The sequence below is a fragment of the Eucalyptus grandis genome, chromosome 6 (assembly GCF_016545825.1).
Source record: "Eucalyptus grandis isolate ANBG69807.140 chromosome 6, ASM1654582v1, whole genome shotgun sequence".
Lineage (NCBI taxonomy): Eukaryota > Viridiplantae > Streptophyta > Magnoliopsida > Myrtales > Myrtaceae > Eucalyptus > Eucalyptus grandis.
Window position 1 is genome coordinate 25,982,981 of NC_052617.1, and position 10,750 is coordinate 25,993,730.

Below are 10,750 nucleotides of genomic sequence, written 5' to 3' on the forward strand. Positions count from 1 at the left end.
AGAGTACGTGGGGATTATTTATTGGGGAATGGGGGCTCCTCTTGGTTTGTTCTTTGTCCATAACTTCTTTGTTTTCTTAAATGTGTATTTGTGGAATTACGTGCGTATGGGGGCTCTATGCACATAGATTTGGTTGGAGGAGTAAAGTATATGTTTTCTTGCCTGATTTTTTGTGCTTCCAAGCAAAGCATCCTTGGGAAAGACCCAGAATTTTATCCACAGAAGGCAAGGGCAAAGTATCTTATGTGAAATTCTATCTAAAGTCATGCTTTTGGTTGATTAAATTCATTTTATAGAAGAATCACGCATCCCATCGAAAACCTAGCTTACGGAATTGATTCGAGGCAAGTATCCGGGATGATCTCTAATAGGCTAAAAATATACCCTGAACATGATCTTCCAAATTATTCCTTCAAACTCATTGTTATCAGTCAAATTTCTCACTGTAGAGTCACTCTCTCACGGTTAGGATTTTGGATTATAAGTCGAGAGAATTCAATCTCTCATTTTAGTAGGGGTGTGGGATTTCATGGGATGTCATGTTACTGACAAGACAACTTCTATAAGTAAATAATGCTTGAAGATAGAAATCATTTGTGTGGTGGACAAATCCTAAAGAGGGAGAAGAAGATTGCAAGAGCAGGACAAGTTATGATTAAAGATGATGACTAAACTTTTGATAAGAAGAGAATGACTGGTCGATCTCGGTGATCGTCAATTTTAGTACATAATCTTATGGCAAAGGAACCTAAGTTGGAAGTCGACTCATATGCAACATCAACAGCAATTTTCCACTACATACTTCCCCACATACTGGTCAACTTGAAGGTGACCGTGGACTAGTTGGTAGAAACCTCTGGGTAGGTTCAACCATCATCGTTTCTTTCATAGTACACGTGAATTTAGGTATGGTCGTCGTGCTTTGTATATAGACCGGCATATATATATATATATATGTGTGTATGTATGTTTTGCATCATTTTCTACATGAAGGGATATTTGCTTTAGTTTTGGTTTTAAATATATAATTCTCTTCTCGAGCTAGATTCTTGCAATTTGCTATATGCATTAAAAAAGTGGACTTAACTTTGTGGACCAAAAGACTTGACAATTCATTGTTTAAGTTACTAATCAGAATATGGCATGCACTATTAGAGATATTTAGACAATTCATTTTTAGTTAAATCAGATATTGCACTATTTCTGACATATTTAGTAAAGATTTGGTATTTTTGACAATGCTCAAGATTTACAAAAAATAATAATAATAAATCATCAAAAAGTTATAAACCTATTATATTATTTCAGTCATAAACTTTTTTTTAACCAACCAAGTCCTAAACTATTTATATTTATGACAATTCAGTCTATTTAGTCAATTTTGACTAGAAATTGCTAAAATGGATATGGCCGTTTTCATGTGGCGTACCGACATTGATGCAAATAAATTTTAATAATATTTTAATATTTTTTGAATATTTTATTTATTTTTTTCTTTCTTTATTCTTCTTTCTTCCTCTAGCCGGTCGCTGATCAAAGACCGACCAAAGAAGAGGGCGAATGAGGTCGACCTCACTAACCTCTAACAAAGCTCACCATTGTCAACCACTAACGAATGGCTGGTGAGGTAAGCCTCACCTAGCCATTGCGAGGCTTACAAGCCTCAATGACAATCTTTCTCTATCTCTTCAATCTCTGCATCGATAGTCTTGCCCTTGTCTTCTAGATCTTTGGCTTTGGTTGACAGAGGCTCTAGGTTTGCTCTACTTCCATTGGAGCTTCAAAGGGATCAAGGATTTGAGCCAAATCTAGGAATTGGGCACTCGCAACTCCAGTTTTCTTTGCTGAAATCGTCTGAGTCAAGTAATTCATAGAGCTTTACAAAGACGAGAGATTGACAGAAGACCTATAAGCCTTGACGGTGACGATGGGGGAACGTTTGGATTCTCCATTGTTGAAGGTGGCGTTCTCCCATATTTGAAGCTGAGGTACGTTGAACACATCTAGATACTCAGGACCACCCATCTTTTAAGTACTTGCCGTGGCCAATGGTTTAGAAAGGTCAACCTTGTTGGTTCTTGCCATTGGCTAGTCATTGATTTGGCAATTGGCTATGGGATAAGGGAAGAAAAAAAGAAAGAAAGAGAAATAAAATAAAATAAAATGAAAAAGAAAATAAAAATATATTCAAAAAAATATTAAAATATCATTAAAATTTTTACACATCAACAACGGTCATGCCATGTGAATGATTGCGTTTATATTAGTGATTTTCAGTTAAAATTAATTAAATAAACGGAATTGTTACAGATGTAAAATGTTTATAACTCCATTGACAAAAAAAAGATTAATGAAGATTTTTTTGATAATTCTCCTCAAGATTTTCTTATTCCCTTTTTTTCATTATAATAAATGAATAATCTTAACTTGACTTTTACTTTCTCCTTGATTGAAATCATTGTACCACCTTGTGTAATAATCACCAATCTTTGACCCATATCGATGAATATTATAAGATAAGATGCAAAGTTAACACTGTTTATAAACCGTAGTGATGAAATCATGAAATCTAGAAAGGGAGGGGGGTGTTTGAAACGCAAGTTAGAGTAGGAGCACTGATGGGGAATGATAGAATCTCGGTGGATTCTTTTGCTTCATCGCTCGATTAAATAATAATAATAGTAATTAAGAGAGCACCGAAGAATGAGATAATGTCCATGGATTGATGATTGTACATATGTCGACAAGAAAGGTATCTATTGGTGGGGCTTAACAAAAAAATAGAATCCAATTTTCAAGGGATGCCCCATTCTGCAAGAAAGCCCCCCCTACCCTCCTTTCATCTTCTCTTTGGCGCGAGATAGAGACACCTCGGAGGATCCGGGCCGTCGACGACGCGGCGGCTGCGACAGATGGGCCTAATGATAGCGGTTGTACTATATAACAAAAAGTAGAGCAAGGGGCTTCGATCGCTTCCTTTGACAAAACCAAGGGAGTGCTGTATCTTCTTCTCTTGAAAAGGTTAGGGTTTGTGCTGATTTTAGGTTCGTGGAAAGGAGGAACGGTCAGTCGGATTTGTCAAGCAGGCAAGTTTGATTTTTATGGTCATGCCGCTCCTCGGCAGGTACATGTTAGCCGCCTAACAAGAGATTAATTTTAGGGTTCACTGAAAGGGAAGAGATATTGTTCTGGATGAACTAGGATTTCTGAAAATTTCATTTACTCATGAGTGTAGTTTAACATCGATTGAGACTTCATGAAGTTGATCAATATAATGTTTGAGCTTTTATATATGGATCTTGTTGGTGAGTACCCGACAATTGTTAGTCATGTTCAATAAAGAATATAATAAGTTGGGGTGACGAAATAACTCTTTCTTTATTTGTATATTTGTCGACAATCTCTTTGAGATATAAATCCATACTAGTGTACATATTCCAACCGGGAGCACTCTTTTACAATTAAGATTCAGAAGACCCTCATCAACATTTTAAAGAAGGATTAGCTAAGGTGTTTAATTAGACTCAATACCAAATTACATCTCCGCAAACATGGTCATGACTTTCAAGATTGAGTCTTAACGAACAACTTTTTTCGATCTACTAATAGGACTCTTTTTTCATAGTAATTAATTACCTAATAAAGATTAATCAGGTACTCAAAGACACAAAAAGATACAAATAATTTGTTTATACCCAAAAACGGATTTGATTATTTGCCATGTTATTTCACTCGATTGTGGTGGTGGTGGGGGAACATGAGAGTATTGGGATCTGATGTGATTAATTGGGTGCTTTAAAAATCAGGCAAGATTGCTAGATATGCTAGAATGGATACTATTTGTTTCTTTTTTGAGTATGGCTCTTTAATAAAGCTTGACAAATCCCTAAAGACACATTCAAATTAATCATTTCTTGCTTTACGTATGTTTCATATTCTTCCGAATGGCCTACCCCACTTTATACAAGCAAGGCTCACGTAAGATGGGAGAAACACATCCACATCCGATCAGATAAAGTACTTTTTGCTCAATGATTTTACCATAAAAAAAAAAGTCGCGGCCCAACACATTGTTAACCATTCGGCACCAAGGAAGAATGTCAGCTAATCCATACATGATGCAATATCATTGGTCAGTTAACTCCATCTCGATTGGCCATATCAAACTATGCGGTCGCGATAGTGGCCTATGCGCATTTGATTCAAAGCGGAACCACTAAATTCGAGGTTCTCTTAGGTGCATGTGGGCGTATAAACTAATGCTAAGATCTTCTGCTTAGTTACGCATGATGTCACCGTGTGCACCAAAACGTTGTCGTCAAGCTCATAATTGTCTCCCTCAGAGTTAAAAAAAGGACCAGAACAACGCATCTTACTCCCATTCTTCTTAGAAAGAGAGGAAAAAAAAATCAATGGACTGGTCATCTGCCATTAGTGAAATGAGGGCGACATTTGGATTTAAAGAAAGAGAAGGCAAAGAGACAAATGTCATCGGCCCCTTTCTTCACCTGTTTTGTTGGTTGCCTGTTTTTCAAAGCGTGTGTAAGAACGGTGGTTGGGGGTTGAATTGTCCCCATGAGCCAGGCAGGACACTTGGCCGCAGCCCATACACACCCATCTCGTCGCAATTAATTAGGCTTCGAGGTAACTATCTGGATCGACCTTTCATGTATCGAAATTGAAGTTCATCGTTCAATCTCGACACGACGAGACGTGAGGTTGTCAGAAGAAACCTGCGCTTGACGCCGCATGACACGGCTCGACTCAAGCCCCGACACGTGTTTATCCGTTCTCGATTGAAAATACAGGCTAATCAATCATATCGAGATACCCTTATAAAAAATGGACCGTTCAATGTTGAGATTAGTGTAAATTAGCCTTTGATTTCTTAGCCATCGAAGTCACACCCGGCACTTGATGCGGTGAAAGGGGACATAAATCAGCAAGAAAACCTGCCAAAAAAACAGTTAACCGCTGGAGACTTTTAGGACGACATCATATAGAGTTGTTGCAACCACGCACGCAAACAGGCAATAAACTTCACCGATCAAATACACTTTGCGTGAATTGTTAGTACTTCTAATTAATTATGTGTTTATTCCATCGTTGATTGCTTGCTGTCTTCCAATTAATCATACTTAATTATGACTTGAACATGACCCGTAGAAAAAGGGTCTTGTTCTTTATATCCCAACGTTCTATTCTAGTATTAGAATAAGTTTTTTTCTTTTTATTTGTTAACACGGGGCTTAAGAAGAATCGAGTGATTATAATAAGCTCACGGTAGTTTGTTTGTGAAACATATGTGAGTCTAGGGCACATACTCAAGTATGCCTGGCGCTTATGGATGGAGAGAAGTGTGCACACTCGTAAATACTAATCAAGTCAACAGTTTGGAAGGCTCTTAAAATTTTTTAAGGGGAATCGAGTGCACGTGAGTCTAGGGCATCACGATCCTTGATATCGGCGATTCTCCTGTGAGGCCCATAGATCCGACAGCCCTGGCACATTGAGTTTACATAAAGGCCCACGTGTAGTGCATATGATTTATTCAGGTTCCTTATGGGCTAGTTCTAGCCTAGAGACTAATAGTGATTCACCGTAGTTTGTTCCTCAGATGGAGGAAGTCTTGGAGGGCGTTGATCACCAAAGTAAAAACAGACCATGTTGACTTTTCAAAATTCGAGTTCTGTATGTTTAACGAAAAATAAATAATTTTAAAATTATTTTTCTAAAAATAATCACCCGTATCATTTTAAATAGTTGGTCAATAAAAAAATTTTTTATATCTAAACATTTAATAAACGATGAAAATGTTTTTTCTTCACTCATTTTGGTAAACAATATGAACTATCGTATTTAATAAAATATTTTTTAAATTATTGATTTTTGCAAAATAATAAGAGCCTAAAATAAATATGAGTTCTTTCGAAATTCTGCTCTCACGCCATGCCACGCAGGAATGTACATCACGATGCACAAAGGAGGCACATGGTAGCCAGATCACACGCATTTGGCAATTCTCCGAGTGGCTGCTTCAACACATATTGCCTGGGTAAGTGGTGCATCGAGTCCTATAAATTCGACTATCGCTCATTGTGTTTTGCACCGAACTCTCTTTCCCACTCACTAGCCTCTTTTTAAGTGACCACTTACTTGACCAAAAAGCTAGGACCATCCTTATGGCCGACGCCAATGAAATTGCTCTTGGTGTTGATGAAGACGATGTAGCTGTCGTGGAGGAGTTCACGACCAGTGGCGCAATATATTCGGGGTCCAATACAGGGATCATTACGATCCACCATAAAAGGAGCCATTACAAAGAGTGCAGGCAAGGTTATTTTCATTGACGCCAACAGCATTTTTATTGAAGCTGGCCATCTGGAGGTCCTAGCTTTTTCGTGAACAATCAATCGAGGGCATAGAGATTTTATATACTCTTGCTAAATAAAAGAGCAAAATGAAATTCCTTGCCTTAGGAGGAGTCTAAAAATACATCACTAAAAGACGTGGATTCATTTCTCTAGTAATCGTCAAAATAGGGTGGTAAAATCCTATCAGAATAAGAGATAAAGCTTGTTTCGAGTTAATATTTTCTAATGTCCATTTGTCTTGAGATTCTTAGTTCACTTAAATAGGAGGTGGTGGTGTTGTTCATACTAATAGAAGGCTAACATATTGCCCGTTTGTGATAATTTAGAAAGAAAGAAAGCTCCTTAAAATATACATTGATTTAATTGAAAAAGTATTTCAAAATCTTTTATGCAAAGAAGTTCTAAACTTATTACAATTGTGTTAATTCAGTTCTAAATATTTTGTTTTTACCAATTGGTCATAAACGTCTTGCACTTGTGTCAATTCAATCTATTTGGCTAATTTTGCTCTTAAGTTGCTAACATAGACACTAATTATTTTACGTGGCATGGATGATACTAACATGAACATGTAAGCAATATTTTAACAATTATTTGATTTATTTGATTTTGTTTTATTTTTATTTTTTCCCTTCCCTTCTTCCTTTAGTCGGTCACTAGACCTTGGTGATCAACCAGAGGTGAAGCTCGGTGAGGTTGAGCCTTGCCATTGCTAAGCTAGTGAAGTTGAGCTTGCCAGTGGCCAATGAGGGCAAGCCTTACCATGGTTGGGCAAGGCTGACCTCGCCTAGTGATAACAAGGTCAAGCCTCACTAATGATCAGTGAGGTTGACCTTGCTAGCCCTCACCTCTAATCGGTTGTTGGGGTCTGGTGATCAATTAGATGAAGAAGACAAGAAAAACAAAGAAAGAGAAAGAAAGAAAATTTAATAAAATAATAAATATTATTAAAAACATGCCTACATTAGTATTGACTATATTACGTAGGATGACAGGTGTCATGTTAGCGATTTTGACTAAATTGACCGAATGGATTGAATTGACACAAATATAAATGTTTATGATTCAATTAACAAAAAAATAAAAAAAATGTTTAGAATTGAATTGACTTAATTGTAATATGTTTAATAATTTTTTGGTAATTTTCCTAATTAATTGGATATGCTTGACAAGAAACGATGAAACGATTCAGCGGAGAGAGGGAATTTGGTGACGTATTTTGGAAGTCTTATGCAAAAGTTGAGAAACTCTAATTCACATAATTATTATAAAGAATTATTATCACGCGTCAGGTTATTTATTCCCCCCCCAAACACCCCCGAGCACGCCTATATTGAGCGTAATTTGAAGGATGCTTGTCTTTCCTGAAACTATTCTAGTCATATTACAAAGGATTTTTCTTGTACATACATTTGCTAAGCCAATTCTAATTATTTCAATGGATGAAAACTATGACTCAAAATTAGTAATATAAGATAATATAATATAATATAATATAATATAACTCCCAAAAGATTCCATAAGTCTTCACATAAGCACATTGCACGAAACAAAGTTATAGAATGAATTCTTAATGAACCGAAGAAAGATTTGTAATTACATCATCATACAAACGTAATATTGATGAGCTAAAAAGACACGTAAAACGTAAATTAAATGTGTAGCCATATAAAATTAGAAACGAATATAAAATTCATACTATATATTACACGCATGCCTATATTAATCGTCACCAAGCTGCCTTCTACATAAGATTACAAGGTAAAGGAGTGTTACAATTAAAAAGAATCACCCGCGCCAAAACTTTATCAAAACCCTCATCTTTTTCCCCTTTATAAATCAAACCTTTTCCTTCCTAATCTGAAAAATAATGTAGAAACAGTGTCGACATCGCCATGTCTCCAAATATACATAAATTCATGGTAGGAACATGGAGGACGTAAATCCAGTCACTTAGCGAATAGCACCAGATCGGGCTTTGCAATTGGATCGCCTACGTTCCATGGTCCGTCGCCTTTCTTGCCCGTCCCTTCTCAGCCCAAAAGCGATAAGTCAAATATAACATCCATAAAAGACATATACGATAGATCTTGAGTGAAATGATCCAAACATCCAATAGAAAGTACCATGGAGAACCTATAAGTATTTATGTAAAAATTCTAATTAGGGAACAAAATTAAAAAAGAATATGAAGATGAACTCGAGAAAAATAAAAGCTCTAATGGTTTTTTTTTTTTTTTTTAATTTTAATTTTTATCTACAATGGGTATTTGTTAGATACCGGGGCTTCGGGCTCGAAGCGGCCACGTTTTGGCAAGCGAGGGTACAAGCGCAAGAGATATGCAAGGTGTGACGAGAGATAGAGAAGGCAAGCAATTGAAAAACCAAAAACACATACACTTAACACTAGAATCCTGCATCTTCATTTGAATAAAATTACTAAAATTCGAGATGGGAATCGTGGTCAATCTCGAAGTGCAAACTTGTAATCGGAGCATTGACCGATCGGAAACTTTTGATCGCATCATGACCCATCTCCCCTCTTATTGACATAACCGGAATAGTCCGATTCCGAGAACTTTGCCTTCTCAACCAAACGCAGCTTTTCGTCTTCCTCGGGCAGCTTCTCTATCTCCCACTTGCTGAAGGGATAGGCCGTCTTGTGCGTCGCGTGAATCTGGCCATTTCTGGTCAGCATCGACCTTGCGCTCTTCAAGAACGCTCTCACCAGTTCTTGGTGTCGCCTGAAGAAAAATCCACAGCTACATCATCCATCAGGAGACGTTATGGAAGGGGTAAGTTGAGAGATCTACTGAATTTGGGAGTTCGAATGGTCGTGACCCTTGTAACCGGTGTGCTGGAAATTGAAGACGATCCGGTCGAAAGATTTGTGCCTGAGGTCGGGGTGTTCAGTCATGTTATGGGCGTCAACTTCGTGCAAAATGGTGCCGCCAAGTCCCTCCTGAATCTCCATGTTGGCGCTCGCTCTTTTGTACAACCACTTTGACGACACTTTACTGGGTCGGTTCACTTGCAAAACGAACGCGAGAAAACAATCAGTTGGAGAAAAAAAAAGGTGAATGTACAACATGGAATGTATGGCGTATATATGTCCCTTGGGAGTCGACAGAGGTGGCGACGATGTTAACGGCGGAGCCAAATGCTTGGGCCAAGCAAGCAGCGAAGGAGAAATCTCCCTCGCCGACCAGCAATATCTTGTGTAAATTGCTATAGTGCTTGATGCTCCTCTTCTTCTTCTTCACGTGCATCTCCATTGTTACGTAATAAGTTCGCCCTCACCATTTATCAAATTACATCCAATTGCGATCTCCTTGAAATTGAACCACCCAACAGTCGTGCATGCAAGAAATGAAGCTCGTGCATCTATATAGCGCTTTGACAACCCTCTCTCTCTCTCCATAACAGTTGATTTCATCTTCCAAGATCATCATTTTCCAAGAGCAACAGACATGATGCACGAACGACCTTTGACGTTCCTCTCGTCATCATCCTCTCACAGGCTTTGAAGTACGTGCAGGAGAGGAATCAATGGGACCGATCCAATGAAAGCGGCCAGAAGATGAAAAGGTGTATAATCAGAGTCTAAGTACAGAACTATAGCTCGTGGTCAACTCTATCAGTCAATTGTTTTATGGCGTTTCTCATAATCGTGTCCACAAATTGCCCGTCAGTCTCTATTTCAAAGAGGTTATTGATGAGCTATACTACTCTCCCATGCTAAGAACTAAGAAGACTCCAGAATTTGCTTCGATGCTTCTTCATAAATAAAGTAGCCGAGGAAGAAAAAACACAACAGAGCATTAACCCCATGTACGCTCACGAGTAAATTATAGAGAGTGCTCATGAACTTTGCAATTTACTTGTGAAGGACCGCAATCCTTTTGAAAAGCACTTTGAACTTGGAAAGAGCTCTCTTGATGATCACATGATGGTGCATATAATAGGCGGGTTCGGAGCATGATGAAATGCCTCGTGGACTGGATATTGTGGAAACGGAACATAATTGGACGGAAATGAGTACCGCTGTGCCCGTTCATGGTGCTGCTGCTCATGATCATCGCATGAATAATAGCTGGTACCTCGCTGAGTGATTGCTCCATTGCTCAATCCCTGCATGCTCACTATGACAGCAATATGAAATTTCCTTCTAAGCGATCGAGTCAGTTTGGCTGGGTTGACACCATCTCTGTACACGACAAGCTGGTCCCTGTCCGGCCCTCCTATCGCCACGGAAATGACATTTCCTAGATATCCACCACAAACAGACACCCAAAATTCAAGAAAATAAATCAAATTGAAATAATGTGCTACATGTGTACGGCTCAAATTAGCAAGTAAAGAACTGGAATGAAATC

General features: G+C 38.0%; 1 protein-coding gene across 1 annotated transcript; it reads right to left on the reverse strand.

Moving 5' to 3' along the window:
- Positions 1–8,898: 8,898 nt before the first annotated feature.
- LOC104451768 (uncharacterized protein At4g26485) lies at positions 8,899–9,348 on the reverse strand. Its single transcript, XM_039314467.1, has 2 exons — positions 9,188–9,348; positions 8,899–9,118 (listed from the first exon to the last, which is right to left on the reverse strand). Exons 1-2 carry the CDS (start codon positions 9,346–9,348, stop codon positions 8,899–8,901), a joined length of 381 nt encoding a protein of 126 aa, XP_039170401.1.
- Between the last annotated feature and the right edge of the window lie 1,402 nt (positions 9,349–10,750).